The sequence below is a fragment of the Sparus aurata genome, chromosome 6, assembly GCF_900880675.1.
Source record: "Sparus aurata chromosome 6, fSpaAur1.1, whole genome shotgun sequence".
NCBI classification, from domain to species: domain Eukaryota; kingdom Metazoa; phylum Chordata; class Actinopteri; order Spariformes; family Sparidae; genus Sparus; species Sparus aurata.
In genome coordinates, this window is record NC_044192.1 from 135,395 (window position 1) to 153,458 (window position 18,064).

The 18,064-nt window shown below is 47.5% G+C and overlaps 2 protein-coding genes across 4 annotated transcripts; both read right to left on the bottom strand.

The window, feature by feature from the left end:
- Nucleotides 1–2,478: 2,478 nt before the first annotated feature.
- Nucleotides 2,479–10,668, bottom strand: ctsa (cathepsin A). Of its 3 annotated transcripts, none has more exons than XM_030421214.1 (15): nt 10,523–10,668; nt 9,561–9,724; nt 7,132–7,243; nt 6,998–7,048; nt 6,790–6,876; nt 6,558–6,713; nt 6,257–6,433; nt 6,018–6,109; nt 5,744–5,822; nt 5,509–5,657; nt 5,327–5,402; nt 5,039–5,128; nt 3,400–3,501; nt 2,998–3,101; nt 2,479–2,931 (listed from the first exon to the last, which is right to left on the bottom strand). In XM_030421214.1, exons 1-14 carry the CDS (start codon nt 10,523–10,525, stop codon nt 3,018–3,020), a joined length of 1,422 nt encoding a protein of 473 aa, XP_030277074.1. In that variant the 5' UTR covers nt 10,526–10,668; the 3' UTR covers nt 2,479–2,931; nt 2,998–3,017. The 3 variants fall into 3 exon arrangements, with proteins under 3 accessions (XP_030277074.1, XP_030277073.1, XP_030277072.1); XM_030421213.1 differs by having other exon boundaries at nt 2,479–2,953; XM_030421212.1 differs by having other exon boundaries at nt 2,479–3,101.
- Nucleotides 10,669–12,319: 1,651 nt separating this feature from the next.
- Nucleotides 12,320–17,532, bottom strand: snrpb (small nuclear ribonucleoprotein polypeptides B and B1). The gene is made up of 7 exons (XM_030418495.1): nt 17,444–17,532; nt 16,182–16,333; nt 15,691–15,802; nt 15,046–15,198; nt 14,837–14,966; nt 12,774–12,899; nt 12,320–12,536 (listed from the first exon to the last, which is right to left on the bottom strand). The coding sequence occupies exons 1-7, from the start codon at nt 17,444–17,446 to the stop codon at nt 12,496–12,498; spliced, it is 717 nt and encodes a 238-aa protein (XP_030274355.1). The 5' UTR covers nt 17,447–17,532; the 3' UTR covers nt 12,320–12,495.
- Between the last annotated feature and the right edge of the window lie 532 nt (nt 17,533–18,064).

The following is an 18,064-nucleotide window of genomic DNA, read 5'->3' on the forward strand; positions in this document are numbered from 1 at the left end:
CTCTTTACTAGCTGCGTGGTGTTGAGTGACCAGGTGAGATCCTCACTGATGTGGCCGCCCCGGGTATATGAAGCTGCTCACCCTCTCTACTTAAAGCTCCCGGATGTACAGTGGCCGATGAGGCCTCCTCTTCTTCCTCATGCCCAGTATCATCTCCTTTGTCTTGTCCGTGTCGAGGGTTGTTGTCCTCACACCATGACACCAGACCGGCCACCTCCCTCCTGTAGGCCACTTCATCCCCGCCAGTGATGCAATCTATCACTGTCTGTCGTCCGCTTACTTTAGGATGGTGTTCTCTCTGTGGGAGGCGGCACAGTCGTAGGTGAACAAGGTGTAGAGGATGGGGCTGAGGACAGATCCCTGTGGAGTGCCAATGTTTGTGGTAATGCTGGCTAAAATCCTATCCAATCCTGACAGACTGGGGCCTGCCCGTCAGAAAGTCAAGGAGCTAGTCACAGATGGTGGGGTGGGGGTGGTTGATGGTGCAGACCAAGTGTCAAGATTGTTGGTGAGTTTGTCGGGGATGACTGTGTTGAAGGCGGAGCTGTAGTCCACAAAGAGCGTACAGATGTAGGAGTCTTTATTTTCCAGGTGGGAGAGGGAATAGTGGAGATCAGTGGAGATAGTGTCTGAGGTGGACCTGTTGGGCCGGTAGGCGTATTGAAGGGGGTCCAGGGTGTCTGGTATGCTGCTCTGAATGTGGGTCAGCACCACGCTCTACAAAAAACACTTCATAATGATCGGAGTGAGTGCTACTGGCCTGTAATCATTCAGGCAGGTGGGTGGGCTCTTCTTGGGGAGGGGGACGATGGTTGTGGTCTTGAAGCAGGAGGGAACGGTTGAAGATGGAGGTGAGAACATCTGCCGGCTCGTTGGCGCTCTGAGAGCCCGCCCAGTGTATTAGTGTATTAGGAAAATTTGAATTTAATCAGTTATGTTATTAAAACTATTAAAGCCTTATATAATAAATGAGTAAAAATAAACGGAGAAGTGTCAAGCTCATTGGGCCTGGAAAGAGGATCCAGACAGGGCAGTCCACTAAGTCCAGTTGCAGACGTTTTAATCTACTTGTTCCATCTTTAAATTGTTGTCATTTTTGGATGCCTTTAGCTCCGTATCAGGATACAAATTGAATATTTCAAAGTCCCTAATATTAAGTTTAAACTTTAGACTGAGCCAGATCATCAGCTCCAAGATCAAATTAAATTGGGATATAAATCATATTAAATATCTGGGAGTAAACATCTTGAGAGTGGTAACCAATTTATATGATTTAAATTTTAACGTGTTGGGGCGCTAGAAAGAACCAATCTATCTATCTATATATATATAGATATATATATACAAATTTTAATGTGTTATGCCAAAAGATAAAGGAAGACATGTGGAGTTTAATCCCAGTTTTAGGTTTTGAGTCACAGATTGAGTCAGTAAAAATGAATATATTAGCTCAGGTGCTATATTTGTTTCAGACTGTTCCAGTTGAGATAACAGATAATCAATTCAATAAATGGGATTAATTACTATCTCGAATCATCTGGGAGGGGAAAAAAGATTTCAAACTCTTCAACTGACGACAAACCAGGGAGGACTTGCTCTCTGCTGCCTGAAAGAGTTTTATATATTGGCCGACTGAAGATTTTGTATAGTTGGTGCAATCAGGATGACCAGGCGAGATGGAAGAAACTGAAGAGAACAATAATGTTCCAATCCAGGCTCACTTAGGGTATAAAAGACTGATTAAGAATTGGTTAGAGGCTTTGTCCTCGCTGCAGCAGCCCGGGTTCGATTCCAGGTTTGAGTCCCGGCCTGAGGCCCTTTGCTACGTGTCACTCGCCCTCTCTCTCACCCTGTTTCCTGTCATGTCTTGATCTGTTCTATGAATAATGCCATATAAAAAGGCCCCCCCAAAAAAAAACGTTAAAAAAATGAATAAATAAAAATCTCATCAGTCAGGAATCCGACCAGCATCACTTGTTCTGGACCGGTCCAAAAGTAAATGCCTTTTGGATAACATTTATTCAGAATTAATTATTATATTTCAGACAAAAGTTCAATTTGAATGAGATGAACTGCTTTTTGGCTCCATCTAGAGAGCCAGTACGACTTATCTTTGAAATCTTTATAATGGAAAGAATGACATTTTCAACGAGGTTTCAGAAACATACGTTTGGAAAAAGTGGAAAATGTATATTTCTCCCAAACGCCTTCTTTTGTTTAACAAAAAAAAAAAGAAAAGTTTATTCATCTTTATAACTGGTTATAACTTAATTTTATCTTAAACTCGACACACCCCATGTTTGTATACGTGAGGTCTCATCTAAAGATGGCTGTTGATTGATTGTAAAGATGTGAAACCAAATAAAGATAAAAAGCAGCCGTTTATTGCAAGGCTCCGTCTCTGCAGCAGACTCTAATGACACTGTTAGCTTCAGCTCTCACTGCAGTTCGTATGTTCTGTCAGATCAAAATTAAAAGTCAAGTTGAAGATCAAACTTTATTTAAAATCAGCTTTACATTTAAAAAAAAAAAAAACAGTACAGACTGACGGCAGTGCTCATTTCAATGACAACCACATGTTGACCAGTAGAGTGAGTCAACCAGGAGAAGTGCTGTGATTGGCTGAGGTTCATTTCATTTCCTGCAACAATAATCTGAATCACAGAGCAGAGCTATGTTGAGTGGCTGGCAGTGAAAAAAAAAAATCAGATGAAATTCAAATACAGAAGCCTGAAAGGGACTCGGGTCAGGTGACCCCGGGCAGAGGGTCAGGTGACCCCGGGCAGAAGGTCAGGTGACCCCGGGCAGAGGGTCAGGTGACCCCGGGCAGAGGGTCACGTGACCCCGGGCAGAGGGTCACGTGACCCCGGGCAGAAGGTCAGGTGACCCCGGGCAGAGGGTCAGGTGACCCCGGGCAGAAGGTCAGGTGACCCCGGGCAGAGGGTCAGGTGACCCCGGGCAGAGGGTCATGTGACCCCGGGCAGAAGGTCAGGTGACCCCGGGCAGAGGGTCAGGTGTCAGTATGGTTGTCTCTTGATGAATCTGGAGAACATGGCGAAGGCAGCGACTGGTTTGTCAGATGGGACCATGTGACCAGAACCCTGCAGGAGGACAGAGAGGCAAAGGTCAAAGGTCAGCAGCAGAGTTCAAAGCTGCCCTGCATTTCAGTACCAACACCAAACACTTTGACAGTTCTGACCCACAATCCTCTGCTCAGTGGAACTTGTGTCACATTGCGAGGAAGCTGCTATCCGTATTGAAAGGAAAGTATGCGAGTGGGAAAACACCCCTGATGACAGACGACACAGAAAGGTGAAGAGCAGTAGAGCCCCGCCCCCAAAACACACAAATATGACATCACAGGGTCACGAAGGGTCAGCTGATGATGAAGATGCTTGCCTTGACAGTGAGGAAGGCGATGTTGTCGAACTCTTTGACGAAGCCGCCGACCTGCCGACCGTCGTCGTCATCGTACAGCCACGGACGCCTCTGAACCTCCACCTGAAACACACACAGGTTAATACACCTGGGGGCGGGGTTTGAAAACTTGTTATCTGGATCATCCTGATCTACAATACAAAACCTCCCTTTTCTCAGTCAAAGCTCCAAATGATCTCACCGACTGTTTGAGTATTTCAAAACACTGGCAGATTGAATCACAGTGATCCCAATCTGCTAGGAGAGGGATTTCCAAATCTGGACTCCGCCCCCTGGATCTGAACAGGAAATAATAGGCGAGTTCAAGATCACGCAACGCTGCGTGTGGCCGCACCTATGGAATAGTCAACATGAATAAACCTATAAAATCCTTCATGTAACGCAGCAACCCTGAAAGATGTCGTCAATAAACTGCTCAGTTCTGTCAGCATGTGGTGATGATGGAGAAGTGGTTACCTGCTGTGTCCAGTGTTACCTGGACTATCCACTCTTATTAACCCTTTCTGTTCCCGTCACATTAATAATACAAAGAATTATCCTGAGCTGTTCTGCTGTGATCAGATGGTGCAGCAGGACAAGGCATCTGATTCAGTGTGTGTATGTGTGACACACACACACACACACACACACACACACACACACACCTCAGATTGAATAATTCCGAAGGGGACTAATATGAGAAAAAGGCCAGCAGAGTTCCCATAGCATCAGGTAAGAAAACTGATCGCAGTCGTTGTTGATTTTCCTCAAACATTAATGGAATTTCAATTTCCTCCACTTCTTCCCAGACGAGGAAGGCAAACACCGCAAGCTCAGCCAGGTCACGTCACGTCTACGGGAAGAGAGAGTGTCCGACTTCATAGCAGCGTTTGTAGCCCCGCCCCTGCTGTCGCCTGCAGATCTCGCTGCTGCAGTCAGTCAGCAGGAGTTTAACTTGAACGCGCCTACCGATGGACCATTTCAGGAGATGAGCAAGCAGTCGCACAACTTTCACGTCCAGATGTAAAATTACTGTTGTACAACAGGTAGTAGGTATAATACTGAACGACCAAGATGTCATGTGAGCCAGCTATTTAAATTATCACCCACTTCAAACGGAGTTTGCATCCGCTTATTAAGCTTCAGTCAAGTTAACACTATCTAACAGGGCCTTGTTGACCTCTGTGTTGAGCAGCTACAGATTGAGTCTTGGGCTGAATAAATTCAATTTATTTGCAGTGCCTTAAGAAGTGCAGTAGATTGGGGGCCAAGTTGCAGTCTGCTACAGGGTTGAGGTCACTTTTTTTTTTTAATCATAAAATGCATTTCATATGTGGCCACTGTGAGTTACTACAATAATCTAATCTCCTTCTCTTACTGTCTGTCTACAGAGTACACTCACTCCCTCATCCCCCCTCAGCAACGCCGCAGAACGCAGACATCACTGGTAAACCAGACGCCTGCAGCGAGGTGAATTACACCAACATACAGCTCCTCCGGGTAAACTGGATAAATCCTGAGTGGATTGTGCATGTGTGAAAGGGGCTGCAGGAAAGACCAGCCACCGCACAGACTCTACAGCTAGATCCACTAACTGATGAATGACTGAATATGAGGGTACCTGCTGATGCAGAGACTCGACGAACCACTCGTCCCCCATGAAGTTACAGGCCATGTCCACGTCCCCGTTGTACACCAGGACCCGGTACTTCTGCAGAAAGAACCAAACTTTCAACAAGGACACACCTGGAACAGCAACAAACCACGGCTACATAAACACCACAGCCAGTCAGTGGTTAGACATGTTCTTTAAGGTGTACTTTAAAAAAAAAGAACTGATCTTTCAGTGAGTTTGTGAATTCTGATTATTGACTAAAACTCTTAAGAAGGAGAACGGGTTTTCACCAACCAGAGCAGTAAGCAGCTTCAGGTACTGTTTTCTGACGTCCAGGTAGAGACGACCGTAGTTCAGATTCACCTCAGAGCTGCAACACAAAGCACACATCACAGGTGAGTATAGGTGTGTTACCTGCATATGACCCAGTCCAGGGCCCTGGCTGGCCCCTGTGTAGGTGAGTACAGGTATGTTACCTGCAGATGACCCAGTCTAGGGCCTTTGGGCTGATGTGCAAGGCAGCTCGGACGTATGGGTTGTTCAGGTAGAGGGAGGAGGGAGTGGAGTTAGTGCAGGGCGGGTCCAGGCGGACGGACAGGTGAAGAGATGCCAGACCTCGTAACTTCTACGCACAGAGTCAGAAGAGAACCTGTTTTTTTTTTTATACAACTACCAGGTGAGTTTAAAGACATCACGTGACATCATACACACCTGGTTCCACAGCTGAGTCCACTGATGGTTGATGAAAGAGTTCCCCAGATCCCTGATCACCAGCTCGCCTCGTTCAATACTGACAAGGAGCAGTCAGCGACAGGAAGTCAATGACAGGAAGTATAAACTACATCACATCTGTCTCATCATTGACTTCAGGACGTTTTCCATCAAGGAAAAGTGTCAGGCAGTGTTGACACTGACGACCAGTATTGAACGAAGGACGACTGTTCACTACAGAAAACATATTCAGAGGTCAAATGTCACAGGTTACCTGACTCTCTCACGGACTCCACCTGGACAGGGTGCGTACAGATTGTACATGTTCAATCCTGAACTGTAGACAATGTCCTGAACCTCAGACAGCTGCAGAGGAAACAACACACCTGAGAAACTGATTTACCTGGATTTAAGTTCAGACTGAACTGGTCTAATTTAGATTGTGAGATTAACCAGTTCAAACACAAGACCTGGTTTCATCAGTCAGACCAGAGGAAACCAGTTCAAACTCACGCTGGTGGTGCAGTTCTGGTTCTGGTTGTTGTAGAAGTTGCACTTCCCGTCGCTGCAGCAGAACGTCTGCAGCTCGCTCCACAGTCGACTTCCCAGAAGGCCGTGATAGTAGGCAAAGAACACCAGAGAGTTATCGTTCAGCTCATAACTCGACATCCCGTTTCCAACGGCAACACCCTGCATGACAGGTAGGGGGGCAAGGCTAACATGACAAGGTCTCTAATGTTAGCAATCCCACAAGATAACAGTGATCTGACAGCGCTGCAGTGTCGCCGTGCCGCTCTGCAGTATTGTTGTGTACCTGCAGGTTGAGGCTGGCGTCCTCCATCACCCTCTCGGCGAGCGTTGGGATGTAGATTCCTCCATAACTTTCTCCGGTGAGGAAAAGTTCATTCCGACTGAACTCTGGAAACAGACGGAAGAACTCCTTCAGAGCCAGGTAGTTGTTCATCGACACCTGAGGAGAAATACAAAACACTGTAACACCTGACGGTGAGAACATCTGTGAGCCAAACAGGAGCTGAATCACTGACCTCTGTGTCATTGGTGACGTATTTCTGATCGTCAGAGTACGAGAAGCCGACTCCAGCCGGAGATTCGAGGTACAACATGTTGGCAATCTGCTCAGAGACAGTGAACCAATCAGCTGTCAGGATTTACACCAACATTAACCCTGTGACCAAACCACCTGAGTCACATGACGGCATGCAGGCAGTTCATACTAGGAATACATTTACTGACCTTGTTCCACGAGTACGGGTTGTACTGCAGCGTCACTCCGTCATCCTGGATCTGAGACGACAAGTCAGAGGTCAGCAGGTGTCGCTTTGACATCACACTGACGTAGTGTGGGTCAGGTGGGCGGAGTTACCTACCAGGAAGGGTCCATGTTCAGTCAGGAGTCCGTCCAAAGAGCTACAGCCGGGGCCGCCATTCAACCAAAGCACCAATGGGTCAGAGGACGGGTTCTGCTGGGACTCCACCAACCTGAACAACAACGACAACAACAGGGTCAAGTGACGTACTGACAGGTGATGGACAGCTGTCAAGGCGGGCATACAGGTGACGTACAGAAGCTCAGGTGGGCGTACAGGTGACGTACAGAAGCTCAGGTGGGCGTACAGAGGCTCAGGTGGGCGTACAGGTGACGTACAGAAGCTCAGGTGGGCGTACAGGTGACGTACAGAAGCTCAGGTGGGCGTACAGGTGACGTACAGAGGCTCAGGTGGGCGTACAGGTGACATACAGAGGCTCAGGTGGGCGTACAGAGGCTCAGGTGGGCGTACAGAGGCTCAGGTGGGCGTACAGGTGATGTACAGAAGCTCAGGTGGGCGTACAGGTGATGTACAGAAGCTCAGGTGGGCGTACAGGTGATGTACAGAAGCTCAGGTGGGCGTACAGGTGATGTACAGAAGCTCAGGTGGGCGTACAGGTGATGTACAGAAGCTCAGGTGGGCGTACAGGTGATGTACAGAAGCTCAGGTGGCATACAGAGGCTCAGGTGGGTGTACAGAGGCTCAGGTGGGTGTACAGGTGACGTACAGAGGCTCAGGTGGGCGTACAGGTGACGTACAGAAGCTCAGGTGGGTGTACAGGTGACGTACAGAAGCTCAGGTGGGCGTACAGGTGACGTACAGAAGCTCAGGTGGGCGTACAGGTGACGTACAGAAGCTCAGGTGGGCGTACAGGTGACGTACAGAAGCTCAGGTGGGTGTACAGGTGACGTACAGAGGCTCAGGTGGGCGTACAGGTGACGTACAGAGGCTCAGGTGGGCGTACAGAGGCTCAGGTGGGCGTACAGGTGACGTACAGAGGCTCAGGTCGGCGTACAGGTGACGTACAGAGGCTCAGGTGGGCGTACAGAGACTCAGGTGGGCGTACAGGGACAGGTGATGTACAGAAGCTCAGGTGGGCGTACAGGTGATGTACAGAAGCTCAGGTGGGCGTACAGGTGATGTACAGAAGCTCAGGTGGGCGTACAGGTGATGTACAGAAGCTCAGGTGGGCGTACAGGTGATGTACAGAAGCTCAGGTGGCATACAGAGGCTCAGGTGGGTGTACAGAGGCTCAGGTGGGTGTACAGAGGCTCAGGTGGGTGTACAGGTGACGTACAGAGGCTCAGGTGGGCGTACAGGTGACGTACAGAAGCTCAGGTGGGCGTACAGGTGACGTACAGAGCTCAGGTGGGCGTACAGGTGACAGTACAGAAGCTCAGGTGGGCGTACAGGTGACGTACAGAAGCTCAGGTGGGCGTACAGGTGACGTACAGAAGCTCAGGTGGGCGTACAGGTGACGTACAGAAGCTCAGGTGGGCGTACAGGTGACGTACAGAGGCTCAGGTGGGCGTACAGGTGACATACAGAGGCTCAGGTGGGCGTACAGAGGCTCAGGTGGGCGTACAGAGGCTCAGGTGGGCATACAGGTGACGTACAGAGGCTCAGGTGGGCATACAGGTGACGTACAGAGGCTCAGGTGGGCGTACAGAGACTCAGGTGGGCGTACAGAGGCTCAGGTGGGCGTACAGAGGCTCAGGTGGACGTACAGAGGCTCAGGTGGGCGTACAGGTGACGTACAGAGGCTCAGGTGGGCGTACAGGTGACGTACAGAAGCTCAGGTGGGCGTACAGGTGATGTACAGAAGCTCAGGTGGGCGTACAGGTGATGTACAGAAGCTCAGGTGGGCATACAGAGGTCAGGTGGTGTACAGAAGCTCAGGTGGGCGTACAGGTGATGTACAGAAGCTCAGGTGGCATACAGAGGCTCAGGTGGGTGTACAGAGGCTCAGGTGGGTGTACAGGTGATGTACAGAAGCTCAGGTGGCGTACAGAGGCTCAGGTGGGTGTACAGAGGCTCAGGTGGGCGTACAGAGGCTCAGGTGGGCGTACAGGTGATGTACAGAAGCTCAGGTGGCGTACAGAGGCTCAGGAGGGTGTACAGAGGCTCAGGTGGGCGTACAGAGGCTCAGGTGGGCGTACAGAGGCTCAGGTGGGCGTACAGAGGCTCAGGTGGGCGTACAGGTGATGTACAGAAGCTCAGGTGGCGTACAGAGGCTCAGGTGGGCGTACAGAGGCTCAGGTGGGCGTACAGGTGATGTACAGAGGCTCAGGTGGGTGTACAGAGGCTCAGGTGGGCATGCCAACACTGAGATAAGGGAAACGTACTGGAGCTCACATGACTTTTAGTCAATTGACTATGAACAATGTCCACAGATAACACATTGAGTTTGTTCAGGATTTAGATGAGACTAAATCAACAGGCGTCAACTGTAACGATGCAGACGTGTCAGGTGCGTCTCAGGTACTGACCAGTAGTGCAGGTGTTTTCCATCAGCCACACTCAGGTATCCAGAGTATTGTCTGAAGCTCGGCTGTTTCTGCAGACCGGGCAGGTACTTCACCTCGTCTGCAGCCGGAGCCGCATCACCGCCCAGTAGAGAGAACAGGAAACAACACAACACCACCACCAGCATCTGAAATGCAGCAGGAAGTGACATCACCGGCACAACATTTTTATATGGAAACTATCCAACCACATCACTGTGCAGAGGGAAGCAAGTATCTAGTACTGGAAGAGAGGCTCGTGCTCGGGATGTAAACCTCAATGACGTCATACTCGGCTCAGCTGTAATGCTAGCTAGCTCTGTTAGCTTAGCTAGCTCAGTAAACTAGCCTCAGGTCCACGAGAAGATGCTTCCTTCTGCGCAGTGATGCGGCAGAGAGGAAATAGTTCCTCCATGAAACTGCCTACAGTGACACCTGGTCCTGACAGCAGGAGGCGCAACAGGAAGCAGGTCAAAAACATGTAAAATAAAGATTATGGTTATTCTCAGACAATTCAACACAAGAAGCTAACAGTTTATCATCCGTCCCACACATCACTCCTTAAAGCAGCCAGTGATTAAGTTTACGGTGGTATTTTTGAATGTAGTTTGGTGGACAACACATGACCACTGTGGTCTGACGTCACAGCAGGAGGCGCGGCTGACATGTTTGATTAATTGAGGAAGTCGACGGTAATTTTCAGAGTCCTGAACACATGATAACAAACCGGAAGTAACTTTAATGGCTGATTTTCTTTCAGTCTATTGAAACAGTTTCTGAAGCAAGTTCATTTCACACAGTTTAAACACACAGCCTAGTTTCTGTTCACCTCTTTATAAACCGGAAACACGTTAAGCTAACTGCTAACACACAAACAACGACCACACTTTCACTCACAAACACGTAAAAATCAAACGGAGTGTTGAATGGAGATTCAACCAACTCACCATGTTTGTCGCACCTGGTCTCCTTCAGCAGGTAAACTTAATGTGACTGAGCTGCCGACGATCATCAGCAGCAGGAGGTCACATGACAGCAGGTCACGTGACCTCCCCCCACATACCAACCAAGGTCACGTGACACCCCCACACACCAACCAATCAGCTGATGTCTTGCAAGCACGAGGCTATAAGGGTTAATGACGTCAGTTATATGCGTCTTGATCAAATAATAACCCTTACAGTACTGACCCGAACCCCGAACCAGAGAGACGGTGTGTGCTGAGACCAGAACCAGAGAGACGGTGTGTGCTGAGACCAGAACCAGAGAGATGGTGAATGGATCATCTGACAGGAACAGGAAGTGAAACTGAGGAGCCTCTTTAATGGAACAGTTAGGGTTCTAATATATAAATCTATAAGAGCAGACAACACATTGATCAATCAGTCAAAATGATATTTCATTGAAACAGGCAGGTCAACAGCTCAGTATCGAAGATGTTTGAATCCGAATCAGTGATCAATAAGTTACTGATGCTTCAGTGTGATCAGTTTCAGCAGTGTGACACAGGTCAGAGGTCGTGGGGCTGACGTCTTAAAGTTTGTACGGATGTATATATTTAATATAGTGTTATACATCAGCCTGATCATGGAGTGTGTGTGCACGTGGCTTTAATGCAGCATCTTTAACTCTGAGGTGGCGCTGCAGGACTCCACCTGTGGTCAGCACAAAGTCAGAAACAGGTGTTCCATCATGTGTACTGATGAAAGCTGACATCTTGTTTCCTTCTGATACCATTTTGAGGTGTGGTGCTCCATCTTGCACTGACAAAGCCCGGTGGCGCTCCTGCTCAGTCAGCAAGTATCCCAGACACTCGCATGATCCGGTGCCTTCAGAGCCCAACAAACATCTGTACTCAGAAACAGTTTCCTCTGTAATTGTGTGAGTTTTGAGTTAAAGCCAGACTGAGCTGAAGAGCTTTAGACCGACTGCATCAGAGAACACACACACACAAAGTCTTCCTTATTGCTTGTGGCAGTGACCTCATAGGTCAAAGTTCATCATTGAATTCACATTGGCTCAAAATGAAGCTCCGCTTTCAGCTGACAACGTTTTTACCCCATCTAACAAGTGAACGAAGGAGAACGATTTTGTGTCCACGTGACAACAGTTCATCTGACAGGAAGTTGATTTCTGGAACCAGTAGGCCTCAAATATTAACGTTGAAGTTAAAGGGATATTCCGGTGTAAATTTAATCCATGGTCTAACACACCGTGAAACTGTTAGACTCCCTCCGAGAGATCAAGTTTGCAGACCGCTAGCTAACGTAGATTTAGCATCCTTAGAAACGACCGCACGACAACAATACACTGCAGTAAATGGGTCCAAATATAAAACCACCATCAAAAAGCCACAAATAATGCTAAGAACGGCACCAAACTTCAGCAACATTAGAAACAGGGTCCCAGCACATATTTCGAGGCATCAAACATTTGATATAGTTGCCGTATTTGTCAGAATAGATAAACAAATCTCACCACCCGAGAAGCCTTCCTTGTTGTGGGGAAGCCCTGCGAGTCCCGCAGTAATGATCATCATTGAGCTGCGGTCTGCAAACTTGATCTCTCGAGAGGGAGTCTAAAACAGTTTCACGGTGTGTTAGACCATGGATTAAACTTACACCGGAATATCCCTTTAACAGTAATGTCAGAAACTGAATCATTTGAAATCCTTCAAATAAACACTCCAGTTCAGTTCCATGTCTCTAAAGATTCAATCTGATAAGGACTTCCTGTGGTTCTGATTGATCATGAATGTCTTTATTTCAGGATAAACTTGTTACCATGGAAACAGAGGCTGGGCTGCAGTCAAACCATCCTGATGAAACTTTATTTAAAAAAAAAACAAAAACACTCAAGCTTTTCCTTAAAAAAACAAAACAATCTATACAACAGGTGAGTCTGAGGGGGCCGGGCTTCTTCATGGTCGGGGTGGTGGTCTCATCCCAGGAGGGGGCGGTCCTACAAAAGGAGAACAGATGTCACATGATGTATTCAGTAAATTAAGTGATGAATTAACAATGAGAGAGCGGCATCTTCAGCTAATGATGACTCAGCAGGTGAGTCTGCAGGTGTTCATCACCTGTCCACTGTTTTTAAACTAAGCCAGTCAGATCAGATCATTTTAGATTCTCTGTTGTCCATTCTGATTGGCTCCTCACAGGACTGACCAGAGCTGTCTCTATGGTAACAGCTTACCTCTCATGCCGGGGGGTGGGGGCCTCATGCCTGGGGGGGGCATCCCCATCGGAGCTCCTCGGCCAGGAGGCATCCCCATTGGAGGACCCATTGGTGGCCGCATGCCAGGGGGAGGGCCCATCATACCTGTAGGGGGAGGGGCCAATAGCAACCAATCAGCATACAGGAGGGGGCTGTGAGTTAGCGTAGCCAATTAGCTTCAAGCAGCAGTTAAGGAAGGAGGAAGTGATGAAGTCTTTGATCAAAGACATGACATCATGACTGCTCCTTTTAGCATAGGTGTGAATGGCAAAAGGACAAAAAAGCAGGAAAATATACGGCTCCTGTACGGCTATGTCTCTCTTTACATTTTCTTTGTCCCATTGTTGGCTTCAGCCAAGAAAGAAATAGTTCGGCCCACACGTCCAAAATTCTTAACAGTGTTTCCCCTATTTATTTTGTAGCAGTTGCTCTGAGTCGGTAACCAGAAACACTAGGGGGGTCCGGGCCCCCCCAGGGGAACATTTTGAAAAAAAAACCTTTAACTGGTGAAATAAAAAAAATAAAAAATTCATTTTCAGAATCAGAATCTAAGAAATGAGACAAAATAGTGTAGAAGTTAACATTGCTGCTTGAAAATATGTGAACCTCTTGAGCATTAAAGAACTTTATCATTAATTTCCTTATTATTATAGATTTTTTATGGAAACAGAATCTGTTTCAGAAGTCAGTGGGTCAAATGACATGGAAGTTATTGAGGAAAAAAAAAAAATATTATTTCTGCATATAGAAGAAGCACTAACGTACAATAGAAACAGTTGTGTCTCATTCACCCAGTTTACTAAAACAATCTGCTGCTGGTTTGGAGTCACTGGGTCACATGACGTGGAAGATATTGAAAAAAAAACTGCAATTATTTTGTATTAATATATTTATGCCAAGTTATCTAATGACGGTCCCTAAATCAGTCTCAGTGATTCAGCTCGAGGCTCATGAACATCCACCGAATATCCAACCTGAAACTAACTTCACCCCGGTTCAATGAGTCACCTGCTGCGGCCTTTGAATAGGATGACGAGGATTTCAGTCACTCAACTTAAACAGTGACTTGTAGAAATGATACAAATGGCAGTAATGACAAAAATAATCAATTTCAAGATGACTTGGAGTGTAGTGCTTTCACTGTGTGCAACTTAAATTCGCCATTTGGCCCCCGTGATATTGAACCTACAGAAATCATGTCTGCAAAATGTTGCGGGGGCGCTGGAAATCCAGCAGCAGAATGCTTATAGAGGAGACGCTCAGTGCGTTTACATGACACTCAAGAAAACAGAATTACTGCGTTAGTCTGACTATGAACAGATTTTTAAGATGCATGTATACACCTTAGTCTGACTAAAATCGGACCGGATCGGATTTCTCATAGTCGAATTACACCACGTAGATTATTGGATTGAAAGTCGCATTACTCCTGCATGTATACGTTTCCAGCGGATTGGATTTTGCGTTCTGCGCAGGCACGAGATTTTTCCCCGGGGCCGTGAGCCGGAAGTAGCTGGTGACGTAAAGAGGTCAGCTGGAGATGCGCCGTTAACACTAGTTGAAATGGGTACAGCGCCACCTAGCGTACCGGGGTATGACATGCTTTTGGCCAGTAATTCAATTTTCTCACTGGCATGTATACTCGGATGATTGTAGTTGTCCGACTGAGCAGCATAGTCGAACTATGGCTGTAATCTGACTCAGCTGTGCATGTAAACACACTGACAGACACAACAGATCACCTTCAGCAACGATTGCAGGCTCTTTGGTGGAGCTCTGCTTTGAATGAAGTTCCGTCGTGACAAATGAATGGACTGCTTGCAAAATGACATGAAGACATGAATCAGAGGCACAAAATACGTTGACAGCGGTGGCCAGTCATTATGTTTACCAACTGCCGACCCGTCGCCGCGCCCCCCCAAAAAGAGGGATGATTTACGAGAGCCTCATTTTCAGGTCGGAAAAGCTGGATTTATCCAGAAGAATCACACCCCTGTTTTAGGTTCCTTGTTACCATGGCGATGTGTCATTTAGATGCTCACCTGGAGGCGGGGCTCCTCTGCCCATCGGGGGCGGGGCTCCTCGTCCAGGTGGATACTGTGTGGGCGCTCCAGCGATGCTCGCTCCAGCTGCTGCTGCGGCAACTGTCCCTCTGCCCTGCGGCGTCATCACCTGGACAGACACAGAGGGCTGTCAACACACACAAACACACACACTTTTGCAGCGCAACTGTGATGCTTGCCATGGTTACCTGCTGTGAAGGCCCTCCCACTCCTCTAACTGGCCCAGCTAGTCCGGCTGGAGCCTGAGGCATCGGAGCTCCTGCAGGGACGCCACGACCCGCCGCTCGGCCCACACCCGGTCCTCCAGCTACGCCTGCCAACGGGACACGAGCTATACCGGTCTGGAGGGGGAGACAGATAACATTAAGGCTGTGGACGGGAGCCAGTGGAGGTGCTGCATTGATTCCTCTGCTGAAGGAAATGAGGAAGACGTTTTTGTCTTCCGTTCCTTCAAACTGTGTCACTGTCTTCTCTCTATAGACCTCCTCCTCTCTTTTTATTCTGGATCAGACCGTGAGCTCCGCTGGATCCTTGCTCTCCTGTTTTACCATCTATATTTCTGTAAAATGTCTCTTCAGTCTATGCTTTTATGTTTTACTGCTAATTATCTTGTGTACTCTTCAGGTCAGGGTGGACAGGAGGTGGTGTGGCTCGTCTGCTCCGTCGTCTCCTGGATCCTCTCACTTGACATATATTAATCATTTGTACCAGATATTCTGTTGATGCATATGGTGGCCGACGTAGGAATTTAAAAGCTAGCAGCTGTTAGCAGTCTGTCCTGGTGACACCATCACACCAGCTCCATCTCCAACTGGCTGCAGGGTTGAACTTACATCTTTCGGAGGTGGGCCCTCCACCGTCATTGAGACCAGGTTCTCCCCCCTCAGGAGAACCAGACCCAGAACCCTCTTCTCCTCCCGCTCTGGCTGCTTTGAGTTCTTTGGCCTGAAGGATACACAAAGACAATTTACAGGTTAAAAAGAGGAATAAAATTAAAAAAGAATAATAAAAGCAACATGTTTTGGGTTTTTTTTGTGGAGGTCGTGAGGTCCGTACAGTCTGTGTTTGGGAGGGAGCAGCTACTGAAAGGGCTCTGCAGCCTCAGGTTCTGTGCTTGGTTCTGTGTGGGGAGTGAGGAAGTTTGCGTCGGAGAAGTGGAGGGTACGGGACAGGTTGTGGCGGTGGAGCATGTCGGCAATGTGGGGGGGCTGATTGTGGAGGGCTACCTGACGTAGTCTTTATCTCAGCAACATAGAAACATATATGGTCATCAGGGGGAGAACCCGACTCGGTCCAGGTTGTGCAGGTTGAGTGTTGAACCTACTTGATTTTCCTGAACTCGTCGCAATCACACAGGATCAGGTTCATGTGTTTGTCGAAGGCTTTGAACGTGCCGATGAAGATCCGGCCGTCCTGCAGGATGCACCTCATCCTGAAGTCGATGTGCTGCAGCATCTTGCTGCTCTTCCCCACCGTCTGAAAAACAATCACAGACAGGCATCACTGTGACATTATAGAGAGATTCATGATTTTGGTGGCTTAGCAGATTCCTTGACTGATAGGCTTCTTCTCCTGGCTAATAAACACGCTGAAGAGTTCACTTCATTTTATGTGAAAGATGTTCTTGGCCTGCAGCTGAGGGTGAGGATGAGGAGGGTGAGAAGGTGAAGGAAGAGGAGGAGGTGAAGGAGGGTGGGGAAGAGGAGGATTCATGTCCAGGATCTACACAGGCCACAGTGACGACCATCTTTAGACACATGCTGCTGTGTTACTTTAAAAACACACTGTTTGTGAGGAACATTTCTTTTGGTTCTCTGCTGTTGAACTTTGTTGCATGCAGCTCCAGTTTAAAATCATTTAGTCTGACACAGTTTATTTAATTGCGTCTTTTCAGAGAAACTGTTGAGACTCCAGAATCAAACTCAAGCTGCTGGTTAATAAACTGATGAGACATCACATTAACTGGAACCTGCCACTGTTTGGAGGTCTTAAATCGGTTAACATTCAAGTAGAGTTTCGTGGAGACAGGACAGTCTTAAAAAAACATTTAGCTCCTTCTGTAAACTTCCCACCAGCAGTGAGTTAATGATGAGCTGCTACTGATCGTCCGTGTGAAGCTGCAGTCTGACCCTGTTTGTTTGGTAGTTAGCTTCCGTTGTCTTGTAGCTTCGTTAGCTTAGTTTAGCTCCGTGTAGTAACCCGGCTACATTAACCTGCCCGGTGCGAACACACGGTAACCCGGTGAATGTGTGAAACTTCAGTTATTTAAACCAGGCACACTTTTCACTCACAACACCTGCGAGCTAACTTCTGACAAACACTGCAGCCTGTACCAGGAAATTACCGGTTGCTTTTTTACACGCATGCCCGTTAATGGACCGAAGCATTGAGGGCAGCAGATAAATTCATTATTTATCCGAGTTCTGATTCATTTAACCTCCAAGTGGAGATGCAACTGCTAACCGACGTTCGGCAGTCGTTCCTTCAGTGTCCCGCCATTATTCAAAGAAAGCCGTGGACTCGGTCAAAGATTCTTTCAGCTCCGCGGAGAGAAACCCGCGAACATTCCGCCCGGTCAACACTCACCATGTCTGCGGTTCTGATGGCTCCGATACCCTCCGGATTCACCGAACAAACCCAAAAAATTGGCCCACGGAGATCCCGCCAGGCCTTTCTTTATGAGAGATTCACAGGAAGTGACGTAGGTGCGAAAGCGTGCCGCAGAAGAACTGTTCCTACCGAAACAACGGAAACAGAACTTGTTCCTACCAGGACAAAAACCGCGGAGGAGTTCCTAACCCTTAATCAATGCGGGTTTTATATTTATAAAAAGTCCAATAAGCTGACAAAGCGAGTTTTAAATCCGTGACGTCATCACAGTGTATGGGGGGGTCTACTGCGCATATTCAATGATTATAATTTTCTGGGGTCTGATTAAGAGCTGACAAATGCTCGTACAGACACTGTGCCTTTTTAGATTTCATATTTTTCAAGGGGTCCAAAAATATAGAAAGCTCTTTAAGAAAAAAACATGAACTGTGGGGTAACATGTGTATAAAATATTTTGTTTAACAGAAATTCTGATTTTGAGTCCTCCAAAATAATACCAAATAATTATCTAATATTATTTTAGGTTAAAGCTGACAGAGACAGACTGTGTTCTGGTTGATAACATTTTTTCCAAAAGAAATCAGAAAAGTTACAAGA

What these genes read in the sequence shown, in the direction of transcription:
- ctsa (XM_030421214.1), bottom strand. An exon ending in GGAAAACACCTGCACTACTG is followed by an intron (nt 7,244 to 9,560) that starts GTCAGTACCTGA and finishes GTTGTTGTTCAG; the next exon opens with GTTGGTGGAGTCCCAGCAGA. An exon ending in TCGAGTCTCTGCATCAGCAG is followed by an intron (nt 3,502 to 5,038) that starts GTACCCTCATAT and finishes TGTGTGTTTCAG; the next exon opens with GTGGAGGTTCAGAGGCGTCC.
- snrpb (XM_030418495.1), bottom strand. An exon ending in GACGAGTTCAGGAAAATCAA is followed by an intron (nt 15,803 to 16,181) that starts GTAGGTTCAACA and finishes TGTATCCTTCAG; the next exon opens with GCCAAAGAACTCAAAGCAGC. An exon ending in CAGAGGAGCCCCGCCTCCAG is followed by an intron (nt 12,900 to 14,836) that starts GTGAGCATCTAA and finishes CTCCCCCTACAG; the next exon opens with GTATGATGGGCCCTCCCCCT.